This window comes from Emydura macquarii, unplaced genomic scaffold, assembly GCF_026122565.2.
Source record: "Emydura macquarii macquarii isolate MOO-44397 ecotype Brisbane River unplaced genomic scaffold, CSIRO-AGI_Emac_v2 contig_2249, whole genome shotgun sequence".
In the NCBI taxonomy this organism is placed as follows: Eukaryota; Metazoa; Chordata; order Testudines; family Chelidae; genus Emydura; species Emydura macquarii.
In genome coordinates this window covers 42482-64158 of record NW_027132386.1, presented here as the reverse complement: position 1 = coordinate 64158, position 21677 = coordinate 42482, and the positions used below count along the sequence as shown (strand labels likewise).

The window sequence follows — 21677 nt, the reverse complement described above, 5'->3', positions numbered from 1 at the left end:
TGGGGACAGACAGACAGACGGCGCATGTCTGCAAAGAGGATCCCACATTCCTGGGTTCCCCATAGACACCCCACCTCCATAGAGGGGTCAGCCCAGAGCGACCGGCACAAACCACAGCGAGAGCTGAGCTGAGATGGGAGGGGAGAGAGGGAAGAACGAACAAACGAGAGAGAAAGAGACGGGGACGAACCAAAGCCACCGACATCGATGGAACGATCCCCAGTGACACCCAGCCATCCCTCCTTCCCCACATCCATCCATCCATCCATCATCCATCCCCAGACATTCCTCCATCCATCCATCCATCCCTATACTCAACCCTGTCCTTATTGTTGCCTGAGCCAACTAGTAGAAGGGTTACACCTACATATCTACCCATGAATCCCCAAACACCCATTCACCCCATAAATGTCTAACCGCCAGCCCATCCATCTATCCCCAGACACATCTGCCCAGCTGTTCATCCATCCATCCCCATGCACGTCCATTCCTGTATCTGTCCTTCCACGGCCATCCCCATCCATCCATCCACCCCAGTAGACAGCCATCCATCTACCTATCTACTCATCCATCCATCCCCAAACACATCTATCCATTCATCACCCTGCTCCAAACATATCCATCCACCCCTCCGTCCATCCACCCATCCGTCCCTTCCTTCCTCCCTCCCTCCCTCCAGCCACGCTGCTCTCTCTATGTGTTGAAGAGCCGGTAATGTGCTTGTTGAGGATATAAAAGCATCTTCCTGGGAAGGTCCCAGCTCTGTGGCCGGTGTCCCTGCCTCGCTGCAAAGCAAAGGGAATAAGAGGGCAAAGGGTCGGTGCGCCGGGAGCAGCCGCTGACCTGTGACAGCGTCGGTGGAGACGGGGCCCAGGCGCTTGCGGCCAGAGATGCCGTAGAGGTTGAACTTGTATCTGCGGGAGGGCGCCAGGCTGGTGACGGTGACCGAGCGGGATCCCCCGTCCACGGGCAGTGCCTGGGGTCTGCCCTCCGCGTCCTTGTACTGGAGGAGGAAGGAGTCGAAGTCCCCGGCCTGGACAGTCCAGGAGAGCAGGGCGGAGTCGTGGGTCACGTCGGAGGCCGAGAGCTCCCCCAGGCTGGGAGGTACCTCCTCTGATGGTGCTGCAGCTGGAACAGAGAGGGGGTGAAGGGCACGGCCAGGATGGCAGGGCATCTGGGGTTTTGGGGGGCCAGATTATTCCCAACCAGAGGGGATCTGCGGAGGACTAGCTGGGGGAGGGTGCAGAGAGCCGCAGGGACTGGCCCCAGGACACAGCTAGATCCTGCTGCTGGGAAGGAGAGCTGGGGACAGACAGACGGACGATGCTTGTCTGCAAAGAGGGTTCCACATTCCCGGCTTCCCCACAGCAACCCTGCCTCCGTGGAGGGGTCGGCCCAGAGCAACCGGCAGAAACCACGGCAAGAGCTGAGCTGAGACGGGAGGGGAGAGAGGGAAGGAAGAACAAACAAGAGAGAGAAAGAGACGGGGGCGAACCAAAGCCACCGACATCGATGGAACGATCCCCAGTGACACCCAGCCGCCCCCAGACACCCAGCTATCCATCTGTCCATCCTCACATCCATCCATCCATCTCAATACTCAGTACAGCCCTTAATGCTGCTCGGAGCACCTGGCAGATATTTAACCACGTAGCCTCAAACACACCCACCAAACCACTTACATGTCTACCCGCCAGTCCATCCATCTCGCCCCCTGTACATCCGTCCACCTGTACACAGTCATCCATCTACCTATCCATCCATCCATCCATCCCCGTGCATGTCGATCCATGCATCACCCTGCCCCGTACACCCACCCATCCCCACCCAGCCTTCTGCCTCTCTGCATTGAATAGCCCGTAGGCTGCTCTGGGGGGTGGAGGTTTGGAAGCATCTTCCTGGGAAGGTCCCGGCTCTGTGGCCGGCGTCCCTGCCTCACTGCAAAGCAAAGGGGATGAGAGGGCAAAGGGCCGGCGTCCCGGGAGCAGCCGCTGACCTGTGACGGCCTCAGTGGAGACGGGGCCTAGGCGATTGCGGCCGGAGATGCCGTAGAGGTTGAACTTGTATCTGCGGGAGGACGCCAGGCTGGTGACGGTGACTGAGCGGGATCCCCCATCCACGGGCAGCGCCTGGGGTTTGCCCTCCGCGTCCTTGTACTGGAGGAGGAAGGAGTCGAAGTCCCCGGCCTGAACGGTCCAGAAGAGCAGGGCGGAGTCGTGGGTCACGTTGGAGGCTGAGAGCTCCCCCAGGCTGGGCGGGGGGGTGGGTGTCTCCTCCGTTGGCGCTGCGGCTGGAACAGAGAGAGGGGGGTGAAGGGTGTGGCTGGGGTGGGGAACGGCTAGCCGGGTCTTTGCGGAACCAGGTTATTTCCAGCCAGAGGGGATCTGTAGAGGAATGGTGGGCAGAGGATTCAGGGAGCCCCAGGGACTGGTCCCAGGACACAGCTGGATCCTGCTGCTGGGAAGGAGAGCTGGGGACAGACAGATGGACGGGGCATGTCTGCAAAGAGAATCCCACGTTCCCAGATTCTCTGCGGCCACCCTACCTCTGTGGAGGGGTCGGCCCAGAGTGACCGGCACAAACCACAGCGGGAGCTGAGCTGAGACGGGAGGAGAGAGAGGGAAGGAAGAACAAACGAAAGAGAAAGAGACGGGGGCGAACCAAAGCCACCGACATCGATGGAAAGATCCCCAGTGACACTCAGCCGCCCCCAGAAACGCCTCTGTCCATCGCTCCACACATCCATCCGTCCATCCATCCTTGCACCTATCACAATACACAGCCTGGCCCTTACGGCTGCCTGTGTCACCTGGCAGGAGTGGTTACACATACACGTACATCTACCTGCACATCCCAGAACACACCCATCCTGTTCCATGCACCCCATCCATCCGCCCCCATTACAATCCATTCATCTATCTATCCATCATTAACCCGCCACCTCCATCCATTGCCATACACAGCCATCCATTTACCTATCCACCCATCCATCCATCCGTCCATCTATCCATCTGTCCATCCACCTTTCCATCTCCACACACATCCATTCATCAATCTATCCATCACTGACCCTCCCCATTGCCAACCGTTCCACATAGAGCCATCCATCCATCTGATCATATATTCATCCATCCACCCCCATAGACGTCGATCTAGCCAGTCAGCCATCCCGATCCACACTCTGATCCATTCAATGGCCGGTAGATGGGTCCTGGTGGTTGGAATCTGGGAAGCATCTTCCCGGGAAGGTGCTGGCTGGCAGCTGCTGTCCCCACCGCACTGCTAAGTAAAGGGAATAAGAGGGCAAAGGGCCGGCGTCCTGGGAGCAGCCGCAGACCTGTGACGGCGTCGGTGGAGACAGGGCCAAGGCGCTTGTGTCCGGAGACGCCGTAGAGGTTGAACTTGTATCTGCGGGAGGGCGCCAGGCTGGTGACGGTGACCGAGCGGGATCCCCCATCCACGGGCAGCGCCTGGGCTCTGCCCTCCGCGTCCTTGTACTGGAGGAGGAAGGAGTCGAAGGCCCCGGCCTGGACGGTCCAGGAGAGCAGGGCGGAGTCGTGGGTCACGTCGGAGGCCGAGAGCTCCCCCAGGCTGGGTGGGGGGGTGGGTACCTCCTCTGGGGGCACCGCGGCTGGAACAGAGAGAGGTTGATGGGTGAGTCTGGGGTGGGGGGCAACTGGCTGGGTTTTTGGGGGGCTCAGTCATACCCATCCAGAGGGGATTTGCAGAGAGGACTAGCGGGGGTAGGGTGCAGGGAGCCCCAGGGACTGGCCCCAGGACAGAACCGGATCCTGTTGCTGGGATGGAGAGCTGGGGACAGACAGACAGATGGATGGTTCATGTCTGCAAAGAGGATCCCAGATTCCTGGGTTCTCTGTGGCCACCCTGTCTCCGTGGAGGGGTCAGCCCAGAGTGACCGGCACAAACTGCGGCAAGAGCTGAGCTGAGAGGGAAGGAAGAACAAACAAGAGAGAAAGAGACGGGGGCAAACCAAAGCCACCATCATCAATGGAAAGATCCTCATTGAATGGCCCATAGTCTGTTTGTAGAGGCTAGAGGCTTGGAAGCATCTTCCTGGGAAGGTCCCGGCTCTGTGGCCGGCATCCCTGTCCCACTGCAAAGCAAAGGTGGAGAAGAGGAAGGTGCTGGTGCCCCGGGAGCAGCCGCTGACCTGTGACGGTGTCGGTGGAGACGGGGCCGAGGCGCTTGCGGCCGGAGACGCCGTAGAGGTTGAACTTGTATCTGCGGGAGGGCGCCAGGCTGGTGACGGTGACCGAGCGGGATCCCCCGTCCACGGGCAGCGCCTGGGCTCTGCCCTCCGCGTCCTTGTACTGGAGGAGGAAGGAGTCAAAGTCCCCAGCCTGGACGGTCCATGAGAGCAGGGCGGAGTCGTGGGTCACATCGGAGGCTGAGAGCTCCCCCAGGCTGGGTGTGTGGATGGGTTTCTTCTCTGATGGTGCTGAGGCTGGAACAGAGAGAGGGGGGTGAAGGGTGCAGCTGGGGTGGGGGGCAGTTCACCGGGTCCTTGGGGGTCTGGCTTATTCCCTGCCAGAGGGGATCTGCAGAAAGGACTAGCTAGGGGAGGGTGCAAGGAGCCCGAGGACACAGCCGGATCCTGCTGCTGGGAAGGAGAATCAGGGACAGACAGACGGATGGTGCATGTCTGCAAAGAGGATTCTATATTTCCAGCTTTCCCATGGCCACCCCACCTCCGTGGGGCCACCCCAGAGCGACCGGCACAAACCATGGAGAGAGCTGAGCTGAGACAGGAGGAAGAACAAATGTGAGAGAAAGAGAAGGGGGCGAACTGAAGCCACCAACATCTATGGAAAGATCCCCATTGATGCCCATCCATCCGCAGACTCATCCATCCATCACCGTACCCAACCCAATCCTTGTCAGTGCCAGTACCACCCGGCACAAGTGTTACTAATACACAAACGCCTCTACCTGTGTGTCCCTGCACACACCCATCTAGTTCCACGAACTCCATCCATCCACCCCCATTCACATCCATTTATCTATCCATCTATCCATGACCATCCCCTCCATACATCCATCTCCATCCCCACCCAAATACAGCCATCATCTGTCAATCAGTCCCTCCATCCCTCTACGCATTCATTCATTCATTCATTGCATACACTGCTATCCATTCATTCAGTCTGCTCCATACACACCAATCCACCCATCCATATGCCTTTAGCTGTTGCCTGGCCGGTAACTTGGTCATGGAGGCCAGACTGTGAGAAGCATCTTCTTCGGAAGGTCCCAGCTCTGTGGCCGGCGTCCCTGCCTCACTGCAAACCAAAGGGGGCAGAAGGGGAAGACGTTGGCACCCCAGGAGCAGCCGCTGACCTGTGACGGCCTCAGTGGAGACGGGGCCGAGGCGCTTGCGGCCAGAGACGCCGTAGAGGTTGAACTTGTATCTGCGGGAGGGCGCCAGGTTGGTGACGGAGACTGAGCGGGATCCCCCGTCTACAGGCAGTGCCTGAGGTTTGCCCTCCATGTCCTTGTACTGGAGGATGAAGGAGTCGAAGTCCCCGGCCTGGACGGTCCAGGAAAGCAGGGCGGAGTCGTGGGTTATGTCGGAGGCCGAGAGCTCTCCCAGGCTGGGCTGGGGGGTGGGTTTCTCCTCTGGCTGTGCCGCGGCTGGAACAGAGAGGGGAAGGTGAAGGGCGTGGCTAAGTGGGGGTTGGCTCACCAAGTCCTTGGGAGGGCTGGGTTATTCCCAGCCACAGGGGATCTGCAGAGAAAACTAGTGGGGAGAGGGGAGTGCAGGGAACCCCAGGGACTGGCCCCAGGACACAGCTGGATCTTGCTGCTGGGAAGGAGAGCTGAGGACAGACAGACAGACAGATGGTTCATGTCTGCAAAGAAGGTTCCACATTCCTGGGTTCCCCACGGCCACGCTGCCTCTGTGGAGGGGTCGGCCCAGAGTAACCGGCACAAACCACAGCGAGAGCTGAGCTGAGATGGGAGGAGAGAGAGGGAAGGAAGAACAAATGAGAGAGAAAGAGACGGGGTGAACCAAAGCCACCGATATTGATGGAGTGATCTCCACTGACACCCATCAGCCTCCAGACATAGCCGTCATCCTTCCAATCCTGTCATCCACCCACCCCATCCAGTTCCACATAGATTCTTCGATCCATCTTTTCTCTCTGATACTCCTCCATCCTTCCATCCCCCCATGTCCCTGAATCTGTCAATCTCCACAAACAGGCATCCATCGATCAATCCGTGCATCCCACCACCCATCCGTCCATTTCCATTTATAGCCATGTCCAGCCATCTAGGCATCCGTCCCCATACACCAATAATATACGTCCTTCCATCTACGCCAAAATCACCCATTCTTCATCCACCCTCCTACCCAGCTGTGCTTGGTAAAATGCTGCTTTGTGGGGCACTATTTAAGAAGTCTTGATCTGCTGAATATTATTAGCCTGAAGGATTGTGTGTGCTACCAATGGAGGTGAAGTTGTGAAGTATTGTTGTGTCTGGTACTGAAATGTATTGAGAAGTTGGGACACGCCCACAACCGGCCTTTCCATGGCTACGAAGGTGCAGCCATCGCTGGCCAGACATGTGAACTGGGAAAAAGGGTCTCAGGCGGGATGGGAGCCCAGTCTGAGCACTGAAAACTGCGAGCTGCCTGTAACATCTCACCGGATGAGAGACTGTTGGATTCAGATCTTGCTTAGTCTGTTGGAGTCAGAATTCAGATGGCGTTTCTACTTTTATTTCTTGGGAAACCAACTGTGCTCTCTACGCCTGCTACTCACAATCACTTAACACCTCTATTCCTGTACGTAATACATCAGTTGTATATGTCACCTAAAACAGTGTGGGTTTGGCCGAAGTCCTGAGAGAACCTCAGCCCAGGTGAACAAGGGCTGTTGCACGCCCACTACCCTTTGTGGGAGTGGAGAACTAATTAATGAGCATGCACTGTCCAAGGGACACGTTTCTGGGTGCCAGGCTGAGGTGAGCGGCCGGTGCCTCTCTCTGTACGATTCATGAGGGGCTGAGAGAGCCTTCATGCAGTACAGCTGGGTGTGGGTCCCCACATGCTGCTGCCTGAGCGATCACAGGGTCTAGAGGGGTTTACTGCTTGTCACTGCCAAAGCTTGGTGAGAGACAGCCCAGGCTGGAGAGTGAAGGGGGCACAGGGGTCCCACAGTTCCAGGTTTTACCCTGGGGAGCCCGTCACACGCACCCACCCATCCGTCTGTCCGTCCACCTGACCATCCATCTGTCCACCCTTCCATCCATCCATCCACCCACAGCCCACTAGTTCATACCCCTCTATCCCTAGCTCTTGAATGGCCAATACAAGAGTCACGGAGACTGAAGTCCTGGCAGTGTCATCCCATGAAGATCTCAGCTATTGACTGATGTCCCCACCACACTGTAAAGCAAAGGGGATGAGAGGGGAAGAGACCAGCACCTCAGGGGCAGCCACTGACCTGTGACGGTGTCGGTAGAGACGGGGCCCAGGCGCTTGCGGCCGGAGACGCCGTAGAGGTTGAACTTGTATCTGCGGGAGGGCGCCAGGCTGGTGACGGTGACCGAGCGGGATCCCCCATCCACGGGCAGTGCCTGGGGTCTGCCCTCCGCGTCCTTGTACTGGAGGAGGAAGGAGTCTAAGTCCCCGGCCTGGACGGTCCAGGAGAGCAGGACGGAGTCGTGGGTCACGTCGGAGGCCGAGAGCTCCCCCAGGCTGGGAGGGGGGCCGGATACCTCCTCTGGGGGCACCGCGGCTGGAACAGAGAGAGGGGGGTGAAGATGGTGGCTGGGGAGGGGAGAAGCTTGCCGGGTCCTTGAGGGCTGTGTTATTGCTAAGCAGAAGGGATCTGCAGAGAGGACTAGCGGGGGGAGGGTGCAGGGAGCCCCAGGGACTGGCCCCAGGACACAGCCTGATCCTGCTGCTGGGAAGGAGAGCTGGGGACAGACAGACGGACAGGGCATGTCTGCAAAGAGGATCCCACATTCCCAGGTTCCCCGCGGCCACCCCACCTCCGTGGAGGGGTCGGCCCAGAGCGACCGGCACAAACCACAGCGAGAGCTGAGCTGAGATGGGAGGAGAGCGAGGGAAGGAAGAACAAACTTGAGAGAAAGAGACGGGGGCGAACCAAAGCCACCGACATCGATGGAACGATCCTCATTGTTGCTCTGCCATCCCCAGACACTCCTCCATCCATCGCTCCACGCATACACCATCCATCCCTCAGTCCCCAAACACACCCCTCCATCCACTCGTATTCACATCTATCCATCCCCATCAACACTCAGTGTCCACCCACCCATTCCCAAATATCCTGCTATCCAGCTCTCCATCCCACACACAGCTGTCCTGCCATCCTTCCATCCTATTCTTGGATACATCATCCACACAACTCCCTCTCTTTGTCTGTTGAATCCAGGTCGTGGATGCCAGAGGCTTGGAAGCCTCTTCCTGGGACATTCTCGACTCAGTGTCCGGCGTCTCTGCCTCGCTGCAAAGCAATGGGAGGCAATAGGGGAAGGTGCTAGTACCCCAGGAGCAGCCGCTGACCTGTGACGGTGTCGGTGGAGACGGGGCCGAGGCGCTTGCGGCCGGAGATGCCGTAGAGGTTGAACTTGTATCTGCGGGAGGGCGCCAGGCTGGTGACGGTGACCGAGCGGGATCCCCCGTCCACGGGCAGCGCCTGGGGTCTGCCCTCCGCGTCCTTGTACTGGAGGAGGAAGGAGTCGAAGTCCCCGGCCTGGACGGTCCAGGAGAGCAGGGCAGAGTCGTGGGTCACGTCGGAGGCCGAGAGCTCCCCCAGGCTGGGTGGGGGGGCGGATACCTCCTCTGATGGCGCAGCAGCTGGAACAGAGAGAGGGGGGTGAAGCTGGTGCCTGGGGTGGGAGAAACTTGCCGGGTCCTTGAGGGCTGTGTTATTCCTAAGCAGAAGGGATCTGCAGAGAGGACTAGCGGGGGGAGGGTGCAGGAGCCCCAGGGACTGGCTGCAGGACACAGCCAGATCCTGCTGCTGGGAAGGAGACCTGCGGAAAGACATACGGACGGTGCATGTCTGCAAAGAGGATCCCACATTCCTGGAATCTCCATGGTCATCCCGCCTCTATGGAGGGGTCGGCCCAGAGCGACCGGCACAAACCACAGCGAGAGCTGAGCTCAGATGGGAGGAGAGAGACGGAAGGAAGAAGAAATGAGAGAGAAAGAGACGGGAGTGAACCAAAGCCACCAACATCGATGGAACGATCCCCAGTGACACCCAGCCGCTCTCAGACACCCAGCCATCCGTCCATCTATCCATCCATCCCCAGACATTCCTCCATCCATCGCTCCACACATACACCCATCCATCCATCCTTGCACCTATCATGATACACACCCTGGTCCTTACGGATGCCCATGCCACCTGGCAGAACAGTTACACATACACGTAAACCTCTCCCCGTTCATCCCTGAACACATCCATCCAGTTCCATGCATTCCATCCGTCCACACCCATTCATCTGTCTGTCCACCTATGACCATCCAACCCCATCCATTCTTCGAGACAGCCATCCATCCATCCCGATCCACACTCTCTTATCCATGGTGTGGCCAGTAGATGTGTCAAGGAGGTTGGAGTTTGGAAAGCGTCTTCCAGAAACGTCCTGGCTGGCACCTGCTCTCCCCACCGCACTGCAAAGCAAAGAGAATAAGAGGGCAAAGGGCCGGTGCCCCAGAAGCAGCCGCTGACCTGTGACAGCGTCGGTGGAGACGGGGCCGAGGCGCTTGCGGCCGGAGACGCCGTAGAGGTTGAACTTGTATCTGCGGGAGGGCGCCAGGCTGGTCACGGTGACCGAGCGGGATCCCCCGTCCACGGGCAGCGCCTGGGGTCTGCCCTCCGCGTCCTTGTACTGGAGGAGGAAGGAGTCGAAGTCCCCGGCCTGGACGGTCCAGGAGAGCAGGGCGGAGTCGTGGGTCACGTCGGAGGCCGAGAGCTCCCCCAGGCTGGGTGGGGGGGCGGATACCTCCTCTGATGGCGCCGCGGCTGGAACAGAGAGAAGGGGGTGAAGATGGTGGCTGGGGTGGGGAGAAGCTTGCTGGGTCCTTGAGGGCTGTGTTATTGCTAAGCAAAGGGGATCTGCAGAGAGGACTAGTGGGGGGAGGGTGCAGGGAGCCCCAGGGACTGGCCCCAGGACACAGCCAGATCCTGCTGCTGGGAAGGAGAGCTGGGGACGGACAGATGGACGGGGCATGTCTGCAAAGAGGATCCCACATTCCCGGGTTCTCCGCGGCCACCCCACCTCCATGGAGGGGTCGGCCCAGAGCGACCGGCACAAACCACAGCGAGAGCTGAGCTGAGACGGGAGGGGAGAGAGGGAAGGAAGAACAAATGTGATAGAAAGAGAAGGGGGTGAACCAAAGCCACCGACATCGATGGAACGATCCCCTTTGACACCCATCCGCCCTTAGCCAGTTCTCAATCCAGCCATCTATCACTGTCCGTCCGTCTGTCCATCCCCATACTCAATCACGCACTTATTGTTGCCAGAACCAACTGGCAGAAGGGTTACACCTACATAGCTACCCATGTGTCTACCCATCCACCCCATAGATGTCTAACCGCCAGTCCATCCGTCTGTCCCCAGACACATCTGCCCAGCTGCTCATCCATCCATCCCCATGCATGTCCATTCCTGTATCTGTCCTTCCATGATCATCCCCATCCATCCCTGTGGCCAGCCATCCATCTACCTATCTACTTATCCATCCATCCCCAAACACGTCTATCCCTTCATCACCCTGCCACGTACACATTCATCCAACCCTCCCTCCCTCCATCCACCCACACAGCTCCCTCTATCTCTTCAACGGCTGGTAATTTGTGGAGGATATGGAAGCACCTTCCTGGGAAGGTCCCGGCCCAGTGGCCGGCGTCCCTGCCTCACTGCAAAGCAAAGGGAATAAGAGGGCAAAGGGCCGGCACCCCAGGAGCAGCCGCTGACCTGTGACGGCCTCGGTGGAGATGGGGCTGAGGCGCTTGCGGCCGGAGACGCCATAGAGGTTGAACTTGTATCTGCGGGAGGGCGCCAGGCTGGTCACGGTGACCGAGCGGGATCCCCCGTCCACGGGCAGCGCCTGGGCTCTGCCCTCCGCGTCCTTGTACTGGAGGAGGAAGGAGTCAAAGTCCCCGGCCTGGACGGTCCAGGAGAGCAGCGCGGAGTCGTGGGTCACGTCGGAGGCTGAGAGCTCCCCCAGGCTGGGTGTGGGGGCGGGTACCTCCTTTGGCGGTGCTGCAGCTGGAACAGAGAGAGGGGGTGAACTGCGTGGCCAGGATGGGGGGGCAACTCGCCAGGTCTTTGAGGAACTGGGTTATTCCCAGCCAGAGGGGATCTGCAGGGAGGACCAGTGGGGGGAGGATGCAGAGAGCCCCAGGGACTGGCTCCGGGACACAGCCAGATCCTGCTGCTGGGAAAGAGAGCAGGGGACAGACAGACGGATGGACAGAGGATGTCTGCAAAGAGGATCCCACATTCCTGGGTTCTCCATGGCCCCCCCACCTCCATGGAGGGGTTGGCCCAGAGCGACCGGCACAAACCACAGCGAGAGCTGAGCTGAGATGGGAGGGGAGAGAGGGAAGGAAGAACAAACGAGAGAGAAAGAGACGGGGACGAACCAAAGCCACCGACATCGATGGAACGATCCCCAGTGACACCCAGCCATCCCCAGACACCCAGACACCCAGCCGTCCGTCCGTCCGTCCCCAGACACGCCTCCATCCATCCGTCCATCCCCATACTCAACCCTGCCCTTATTGTTGCCTGAGCCAACTGGTAGAAGGGTTACACCTACATATCTACCCATGAATCCCAAAACACCCATTCACCCCATAAATGTCTAACCGCCAGCCCATCCATCTACCCCCAGACACATCTGCCCAGCTGTTCATCCATCCATCCCCATGCACGTCCATTCCTGTATCTGTCCTTCAATGACCATCCCCATCCATCCATCCATCCACCCCTGTAGACAGCCATCCATCTACCTATCTACTCATCCATCTAGCCCCAAACACATCTATCCATTCATCACCCTGCTCCAAACATATCCATCCACCCCTCCGTCCCTTCCCCATCCGTCCTCCCTCCCTCCAGCACGCTGCTCTCTCTATGTGTTGAAGAGCCGGTAATGTGCTTGTGGAGGATATAAAAGCATCTTCTTGGGAAGGTCCCGGCTCTGTGGTCGGCGTCCCTGCCCCGCTGCAAAGCAAAGGGGATGAGAGGGCAAAGGGCCGGTGCCCCGGGAGCAGCCGCTGACCTGTGACGGCATCGGTGGAGACGGGGCCGAGGCGCTTGCGGCCGGAGACGCCGTAGAGGTTGAACTTGTATCTGCGGGAGGGCGCCAGGCTGGTGACGGTGACCGAGCGGGATCCCCCGTCCACGGGCAGCGCCTGGGGTCTGCCCTCCGCGTCCTTGTACTGCAGGAGGAAGGAGTCAAAGTCCCCAGCCTGGACGGTCCAGGAGAGCCGGGCGGAGTCGTGGGTCACGTCGGAGGCTGAGAGCTCCCCCAGGCTGGGAGGGGGGCCGGGTTTCTTCTCTGATGGTGCTGCAGCTGGAACAGAGAGAGGGGAGTGAAGGGTGCGGCTGGGATGGGGGTGGCTCGCCGGGTCCTTGGGGGAGCTCAGTTATTCCCAGCCAGGTGGGATCTGCAGAGAGGACTAGCGGGGGAGGGTGCAGGGAGCCCCAGGGACTGGCCCCAGGACACAGCCAGATCCTGCTGCTGCGAAGGAGGGCTGGGGACAGAGAGACGGACGGGGCATGTCCGTAAAGAGAATCCCACATTCCTGGGTTCCCCATGGACAACCCGCCTCCGTGGAGGGGTCGGCCCAGAGTGACCGGCACAAACCACAGCGAGAGCTGAGCTGAGACGGGAAGGAAGGAAGAACGAATGAGCGAGCAAGAGACGGGGGTGAACCAAAGCCACCACCATCGATTGAACGATCCCCATTGACACCCATCAGCCCCCAGACACCCAGACACCCAGCCATCCGTCCATCCGTCCATCCATCGCCCTACACATGGACCCACCATTTCGTCCATTCATCCATCCCCATACACAGCTGCCCCCACCTGTCCAGCTGTCTGTCCATCTGCATCATCTGTCCACACACCCGTCCAGGCATCCAACCATCCATCACAATACACATCTGCCTGTTCATCCATCCCCGTACATATCTGCCCATCTGCCATCAACTCACACACACGTCCACTCCTCAGTATGTGCAGATTATCATCCCCACCATCCAGCCACAGAGACAGCCACCCACCTACCTACCATCCATCCATCCATCCATCCCTGTGCACGTCTGTCCATGCATCACCTTGCCCCGCACACCCAGCCACCCACCCATCCCCACCCAGCCTTCTGCCTCTCTGCATTGAATGGCCCGTAAGCTGCTCTGGGGGCCGGAGGTTTGGAACCATCTTCCTGGGAAGGTCCCGGCTCTGTGGCCGGCGTCCCTGCCCCACTGCAAAGCAAAGGGGATGAGAGGGCAAAGGGCCGGTGCGCCAGGAGCAGCTGCTGACCTGTGACGGCATCGGTGGAGACGGGGCCTAGGCGCTTGCGGCCGGAGATGCCGTAGAGGTTGAACTTGTATCTGCGGGAGGGCGCCAGGCTGGTGACGGTGACCGAGCGGGATCCCCCGTCCACGGGCAGCGCCTGGGGTCTGCCCTCCGCGTCCTTGTACTGGAGGAGGAAGGAGTCAAAGTCCCCGGCCTGCACGGTCCAGGAGAGCAGGGCGGAGTCGTGGGTCACGTCGGAGGCTGAGAGCTCCCCCAGGCTGGGTGGGGGGCCGGGTTTCTTCTCTGATGGTGCCGTGGCTGGAACAGAGAGAGGGGGGTGAAGGGTGCGGCTGGGGTGGGGGTGGCTCGCCGGGTCCTTGGGTGGCTGAGTTATTTCCAGCCAGAGGGGATCTGCAGAGAGGACTAGTGGGGGAGGGTGCAGGGAGCCCCAGGGACTGGCCCCAGGGCACAGCCGGATCCTGCTGCTGCGAAGGAGAGCTGGGCCAGACAGACAGATGGACGGGGCATGTCTGCAAAGAGGATCGCACATTCTCAGGTTTCCCGCGGCGACCACGCCTCCGTGGAGGGGTCGTCCCAGAGCGACCGGCACAAACCACAGCGAGAACTGAGCTGAGACGGGAGGGGAGAGAGGGAAGGAAGAAGAAACGAGAGAGAAAGAGACAGGGGCGAACCAAAGCCACCGACATCGATGGAACGATCCCCAGTGACACCCAGACACCCAGCCATCCGTCCGTCCATCCATCACAATACCCAGCCCAGTCCTTACTGCGGTCAGCACCTCCTGGCAGACGATGACACGTGCACATCTCCGCATGTGTCCCCCGAAAACACCCGTCCATCCCCGTACGCATCCGCCCGCTCGGCCGTCCCTGCATTGCTACCCAATCTGCAGCCACCCCCAGAGAGCCTCCTAGCTCCAGCCACCCAGGTACACGTCTACCCGCCCGCTCAGCCTGCCCCACCCACCCCTCCACGCTGCTCTCGACAGCTGTTCAGGGGCCGGTGATCTGCTTGGGGAGCCTTGGAAGCATCTTCCTGGGAAGGTCCCGGCTCTGTGGCCGGTGTCCCTGCCTCGCTGAAAAGCAAAGGGGCGGGAGGGGAAGGTGCTGGTGCCCCGAGGCGGCCGCTGACCTGTGACGGCGTCGGTGGAGACGGGGCCGAGGCGCTTGCGGCCGGAGATGCCGTAGAGGTTGAACTTGTATCTGCGGGAGGGCACCAGGCTGGTGACGGTGACCGAGCGGGATCCCCCGTCCACGGGCAGCGCCTGGGCTCTGCCCTCCGCGTCCTTGTACTGGAGGAGGAAGGAGTCAAAGTCCCCGGCCTGGACGGTCCAGGAGAGCAGGGCGGAGTCGTGGGTCACGTCGGAGGCCGAGAGCTCCCCCAGGCTGGGCGTGGGGGCGGGTGTCTCCTCTGGCTGTGCCGCAGCTGGAACAGAGAGAGGGGCGTGAAGACGGTGGCTGGACTGGGGGGAACTTGCCAGGTTCTGGGAGGGGAGTGGTGTCTAGTGGGTAGAGCAGAGGGTGGGGGGCGGGACTCCTGGGCCCTGCCCCCTCAGACTGCGGAAGGAAAGCCGGCTGTCCCCCGCGCACCGAGCGGGGCTGAGGGAGGGGGCAGGATATGGAGGAGGGGGGGGCGCTGCCCGGCTGGCGGGGGGGAGGCGGGAGCCGCACGGCCGGGGTGACGCTACCTGTCCGGACGCTGGCTCGGAGCGGTGGTGAGAGCTGGCCGCGGTGCACGCCGTACAGCGTCACGTTGTACTCGGTGCCGGGCCGCAGGCCCCCGACGCGGGTCGCCCGCTCGGCCCCCGGCAGCTCGGCCTCCTGGGGTCCCGCCCAGCCGGAGACGTCTTCGTAGCGCAGCAGGAAGGACTGGAACAGGCCCTTCCGCGCCTTCCACTGCACCCCAAAGCCCTCGCTGGTCACGTTCTGGACCCCCAGACCCCCCAGCACACTGGGCCCGGGGACACCGCCCAGGGGCGCTGCAAGAGAGAGGGTGTGCCGGCGTCAGGACGCCTGGGTTCTCTGGAGGGGTGTGGGGACTGGTGGGTTAGAGCAGGGGGCTGGGCGCCAGGACTCCTGGGTTATGTCCCTGGCTCTGGGAGGGGGTGGGGACTAATGGTTAGAGCGGGGGGACCTGGGCGCCAGGACGCCTGGGTTCTCTCCCCGGCTCTGGGAGGGATGACTAGGGGGTTAGAGCAGGGGGGGCTTGGATCCAGGACTCCTGGGTTCTCCGAGGAAGCAGGGCCAGGGCGCAGGCCGGGGGCGTCACCTGTCGACACGCTGGTGGTGACGGGCTCTGAGATGGTCCCGTCTGGGGTCACCCCCTGCAGCTCCAGCTTGTACTCGGTGCCGGGGCTCAGCTCGGTGACGGCCACGCTCCTCTGCCCCCCGGGCACCTCGATCTGCCGGGGCGGCGCCGTGGAGCCGGGCTCGCCGTAGCGCAGCAGGAAGCGCTGGAAGATGCGGTGCCCGGCCGTCCAGGTGACGCGGAACCGATCGGGGGAGACGTCCGTCACCGCCAGGTCCCCAGGGGAGGGCAGGCTGGGCGGGGGGGGCTCCGTGGGCTGCTTGGTGCCAGATGCCTCCGGAGCTGGGGGGGGGGACGTGAAAGGGTGAAAGGGCGTCCCCAAGGGGGGAAAGGCCCCATGCCCCATTCCCTGCCCCCCTGAGCCAGCCAGTCCCCCACCCTGGGGCCGGATGGGAGTCAGCGCCCCCCAGAAGGGAATGGCCCCCCCTGCCCCGTTCCCTGCTGAGTCCGTAGGGTCAGGCCCGTAGCTGGGGGAAGCCAGAACTGCCGGAGAAAGGGTGGGGTTAGTGCTGGAGGAGAGAGATGGAGGGAAGGGGACGGACGGACGGGAGCAGAGGGCGCGGTCGACCCGTCCGATGGCCACGCCCGTCCCGCGGCAGGAAGGCGGCCGCCTGTGGGAAAGAGGGGGGCAGAACCGAGCGGGTTAGCGCCAGCGTGTGCCGTCGGTGAGCAGCCGAGCAGGGTGCGTGGCCGGCGCGGTTCCCGAGCCGCAGAGCCCCTCTAACCTGTGGAGGCGACAAAGGAATAGGACTTGGAGGAGCGGCCCCGCACCACGCCGTGGATCTCCACGTGGTAGGTGGTGCCGGGCGCCAGGCCGTGGAGGCGAGCCGTGGCAGCGTCCCCGGGAACCACCAGCTCCCCCGCCGCTCCGCCGCGGCCCACCGGCCGGTAGCGGATGACCACGCGCTCCGAGTGGCCGCGCAGGCCGTCCAGCGAGACCACGATGGAGCCGGGGGAGCGGGCCAGCACCGCCGGCTTGGCGTGGGGCCGGGGCCTGGTCTCCGAGCCGGGAGAACCCTCCGAGAAGATGCTGCCCACCTCCCCGTCTATGCGGAAGCTGCCGGGGGGCTCCGTGGGCTCCTCTGGGGCGGGCGCCGTGGCCCCTGGCTCGCCCGGCGGCAGGTCCACGAGCTTCCTCCGCAGCAGGTAGAGGTAGAAGGCCCGGGCCACGCCGGGGAAGGTCTGGTTGCCCTGGAGTGGGAAGCGCGTGGCGCGGAGGTAGCTCTCCAGGCGGTGCAGCAGGGTCCCGTTGTAGCGGGCCAGCTTGGCCGGCAGGTTCAGGGCCACGGTCCGCAGGAAGGGCTGGCCGGAGAGCGAGGAGGCGTTGGCCGGGCTGGGCTGGGGGCCCGGCTTCCCCGCGGGGCCGGGCGGCTGGAGATGGGGCACTGGGGGACGCGTGGGCTCTGGGTGCGGCCGGCCGGGCAGGGGCAGGGGAAGCATCAGCGCTGCCAGGAGCAAATATTGGTGCAATTAGGGGATCCCGTTCCCTGCCCCCCCACACCCCTCCCCCGAGCCAGCCAGTCCCCACCATGGGGCTGGATCGAGCCGGCACCTCCCATGGGCCCTGGGCCCCCAGCTGCTGCCTGTGACCTAGGAGCGAAGAGGAGCGAAGGGGAGAGAAGTGGGTTAGCGCGGCCGGCCCGCGGCCGCTCGGCTCCGTGACCTGCGGACGGCAAATGCGGGGTGAGGAGGAGCGAGGGACGGGGGGGGCCTCCCGGGCAGCCCCGCGCTGGGCAGTAGGAATGAATCGCTCGCTGCGGGAGAGAGGGGACGAAAAACCCTGAGCGTAAGAGGGGGGAGAAGAGAAGGAGAAACGTCAGCTCCTGCATAGGCACATGGCTGCCGGCCGGATGGACGGACAGAGGAGTGGATGGATGGATGGATGATCAGCCGGATGGATGGAGGAATGGATGGATGGACGACCAGCCAAATGGACGAATGGACAGATGGATGGAGGAGTGGACGGATGGACGACCAACCAAATGGATGGACGGACAGATGGATGCATGGATGGACAACCAGCCGGATGGACGGATGGAGAGATGGATGGATGAGTGGACAGACGGACGGACAGCCAGCCGGACGGACGGACAGTCAGCCAGCCGGACGGACGAGTGGACGGAGGGACGACCAGCCAGATGGACGTACGGACAGACAGACAGACACTCTTGTCCTGCCACGCGGCTCCCACACTCATGTGCTCCCCCCCATTTGCTCCCTCCGCTCGTCCTCCTCCCTTCACCCCATGCCCCCCCGCCGCCCCCCACGTCACCACTGCCCCCCGGGCCCCGGCACCCACCGGTGCTGGCGCTGGCTCGGGCTGGGGGGCTCTCGTCGGGGCCCCGGCGGGCGGTCAGGGACAGGGCGTAGCGGGTGGCGCTCTGCAGGCCGTGCAGGGTGAGGGTGGTGCGGTCGGGGGGCAGGGCCAGGCGGGCGGGGGGCTCGGTGCCCTCCTGCCCCACCGGGCCGTAGCGCAGGGTGTAGCCGTCGGGCAGGGCGGCCGGGGGATCCCAGCGCAGGCTCAGCGAGGTGGCAGTGGCCCCCGTGGGGCGCAGGCCGCGGGGTGCGTCGATCCCTGGGGGGGGAAAGGGGGTGAGAGCGGGGACAAGGAGCCCCTCCCCAGACAATGCCCCCCAGACCCTCTGAGAGATCCCCCTGAACCCCCAGAGATCCCCCTTCCCCCTCCACCCCCCATCCCGGAGTGCCTCCCACTAACACCTCCCCTGGGACCCATCACACCCCCAAACCTCCTGCCCCACAGCGCCCCGCCCACCCGGCCCCCAGCTGCCTGCCCCCCACGCACGGGTGCGGACGCTCTGGCTGGTGGGGGGCCCGAGGCGCTGGGCCCGCTCGGCCCGGACGGTGACGTTGAATTCCTGGCCCGGGCCCAGCCCCGAGCGCTCGAAGGACGTGGCGGAACCGGGCAGCCGCAGGGACACGGTGCCCTCGGGGTCACCCTGGGGGGAGAAAGCGGGGGTCAGGGGTGGGGGGGCCGTGCCTCCAGCCTTCTCTGGCACCGCCCCCCACCACCCTCCCCAAACAGGGGGCCACAGCGCCGCTGGGGGGAGATGGGTCAGGGAATGGGGGGACGTGAACCCCCCTAGGCCCCATTCCACTGCACCCCCAAACCCTACCTGCACCCACCCTCTTCTGAACCCTACGCCAAAGCCCCCCCCAAAAAGTGAGGGTCCCCAGGGAGGGGGCCAGGGGTGACACAACCTCCTCCCCCACTGACATCCCCTGCCCCCCTGCACTGTTGGGAGCTGGGACCAGCCCCCCTGCAGTGGGGTGAGAGGATGACTGACCCCCCCAGGCCCCCCATTACCGTGGGAACGAGGCGGATGTCGTATCCATCCACGGGGGTCTTGGGGCGAGCCCAGTGCAGGCGGAAGGACCCCTCGTCCCGACGCCCCACGCGCAGCGTCACGGCCGGGATCTCTGTGGGGGGACGGGGGTGAGCGCCCCAAAGCCCCTTCCCTGCCCCACAGCCAGCCAGCCCCCCCGCCCTGGGGCTGGGTCGGGACCAGCGCCCCCTAGAGGGGACAGGCCTCGTGTCCCAGCCCCCCTCCCCCTCCCCGCCGCAGAGGGGAAAGGTCCCCCCCTCAGGGTTCCCCCCTCCATCCGGCCGGGGTCTTTGATCTCTCGCCCGCCCCTGGCGGGGGTGGGGGAGCAAACACCTTGTGGAACAAGCAAAGCTCAGATCCCTGCCCCCCCCCCCCGGCGCCGCCCCCCCAGCCAGGATGAATGGGGCCGATTCTATAGGGGGAACCTGAGCCGGAGGGGGCGCGGTGCCAAGGCTGATCTTGGCCGGCTCGGCTCCGGGGCGGGCGGCTCCTAACAGGGGGGGCTCTGTACCTGGGGACAGGACGTCCCGGGCCAGGGGGTGCCGGCTTCCCTGTAAATCTGGGCGGGGGGGGAGCTTCTCCCCCCAACCCCCACCAGCCCCTCGCCTTGGCCGTGGGTCGGCGGCACAAAACGGCCCTTCAGCTCGGTGCTGCCCCAGACGGGGCGGGCAGGGAAGGGACCCCCTCTCCCGGTCACGGGGATGGATACCCAGGGCTGTGGGGAACGGGCAGAGGGGCGCTGTGGGTAGGGGGCCAGGACACGGCAGGCAGGGGCCAGGATGCGGTGGGCTGGGGGCTGGGGGCAGGGGGCCGGGGGGCCGGCGGGCAGGGGGCCGTACCTATGCCGCAGTCCTCGCCGGCGTAGCCCTCCCGGCAGCGGCACTCCCCGTGCCGGCACTCCCCGCGCCCCCCGCAGTCGCCGGGGCAGGCGGGCTGGTCGCAGGCCGGCCCCGTGTAGCCGGGGAAGCAGGCGCAGCGGCCGGCCAGGCAGCGGCCCTGGTCGTTGCATTCGTCGGGACAGACGGGCGTCTCACAGCGGGCGCCGGTGGCGTCGGGCGGGCAGAGGCAGCGGCCGGCCAGGCACTCGCCCCGCTCCCCGCAGCCCCCCGGGCAGCCCGGCTCGGCGCAGGTGGGGCCGGCCCAGCCCGGCCGGCAGACGCAGCGGCAGGCGGCCAGGTCGAAGGTGCCGTGCTGGCTACACAGCCTCTGGGTGTCCGTCTGGCCTGCAGCCGGGGAGGGAGACGGGGCCCGGGTTATACCGCTGCCCACCGGGGGGCGCTCACGCTTGCCCTGGCCCCGCCCCTGGCTCCCGGCCCCGCCCCTTTCCACAGCCCTGCCTCTGCCCAGGGCGTTTTCCTGGCTCCACCCCTTTTTGACACCCTGCCTTCTCCTTTGGCTCCGCCTCTCCTGGTTTCCACGCCCACTGCCCCACCCCCTAACCCTCTCCAGAGCCCCGCCCCTTTCTATGGCCCCACCCTCTCCCACACTTGCTCCGCCCTTTTTTGACACCCTGCTCCCCTCCTCTGACTCCGCCCCTGCCCGACGTCAGTCCCTCTTTGTCCCTTCTCCGTGCCCCCCTGGTGTCTCCACCCCCACCCCATCAACCCCCTCCCCCCACGTTCCCGCCCCCTCCCCATCTGCCCCGTCTCACCTGTGCCCGCCTGGGCGGTGGCCAAGGCGCCGCGGTGGCGACAGCCCCCAGCCCCACACTGCTCCCGCAGCGCCTGGACCTGGGCCTCCAGCGCCCGCAGCCGGCTCAGCGCCTCCCGCAGGGCGGAGCTGTCAGCCCCGGCCCCCCCCTCGCAGCTGCAGGCCTGGGGGGGCAGATTGATGCGGTGGGTGAAGACCACCTGCTCGTCACCCTCCAGCGTGTGCTCGTAGAGCTGGGGGGGCTGCGGCTGGCTGGGGGGGCCCAGCGCCTCCTGGGGGGGCTCGGGCCCTGCCCCCCTGCAGCCCTCGCAGGCCGCCCGGCGGATGCTGTAGATGTGCGAGAAGATGGTGGCGTTGGCGGGGTCCGCGGCCCGGCGGGGGGCCAGGAGCCCCGCACCTGGCGGGGGAGGTGCCCCCTGCACCAGCAGCAGCAGAGACATCAGCATCCAGGGCCCCATGGCGTGGCCGGATGGGGGGCAGACCTGTGGGGGAGGGGCAGGCGGTTAGTGGTGGGGGCACAGAGACCCCCAGGGATCCCCCCCCCCGAGACACTTCCCCTCTAGCCCCCGGAGACAAATCTCACTGGAATCACAGGGAGAGAAACAAACCAGCCACCCCCAAATCCAGCCCGCGGGGACCCCGGCACCAAGACAGGGCCTGTCCCCCCATCCCAGGCCCCGGGGACCCCGGCACCAAGACACGGCCCCGTCCCCCCCGCTACATCCTGCCCCCAGGAACCCCCACTGTTACCAACTATCTGGGTTAATCAGCGTGGCCTTCGTGTTCGGGACTCCTCGGAGGGCAGTGGGG

At 63.7% G+C, this 21677-nt stretch overlaps 1 protein-coding gene across 1 annotated transcript in view; it reads right to left on the bottom strand.

The window, feature by feature from the left end:
* TNXB (tenascin XB) overlaps positions 1-21325 on the bottom strand; it is a 53111-nt gene extending 31786 nt beyond the window's left edge. Inside the window, exons 1-20 of the mRNA XM_067560238.1 lie at positions 20869-21325; positions 20057-20440; positions 19199-19311; positions 18677-18830; positions 17801-18448; positions 16599-17318; positions 15835-16155; positions 15254-15544; positions 14698-14991; positions 13570-13863; positions 12302-12595; positions 10990-11277; positions 9738-10031; positions 8561-8854; positions 7473-7766; positions 5359-5652; positions 4172-4465; positions 3179-3631; positions 1997-2290; positions 844-1128 (exon numbers count right to left, since the gene is read on the bottom strand). Coding sequence (XP_067416339.1) covers positions 844-1128; positions 1997-2290; positions 3179-3631; positions 4172-4465; positions 5359-5652; positions 7473-7766; positions 8561-8854; positions 9738-10031; positions 10990-11277; positions 12302-12595; positions 13570-13863; positions 14698-14991; positions 15254-15544; positions 15835-16155; positions 16599-17318; positions 17801-18448; positions 18677-18830; positions 19199-19311; positions 20057-20440; positions 20869-21325 — 6760 coding nt within the window. The remainder of the gene's footprint in view (positions 1-843; positions 1129-1996; positions 2291-3178; positions 3632-4171; positions 4466-5358; positions 5653-7472; positions 7767-8560; positions 8855-9737; positions 10032-10989; positions 11278-12301; positions 12596-13569; positions 13864-14697; positions 14992-15253; positions 15545-15834; positions 16156-16598; positions 17319-17800; positions 18449-18676; positions 18831-19198; positions 19312-20056; positions 20441-20868) is intronic.
* Positions 21326-21677: the final 352 nt, after the last annotated feature.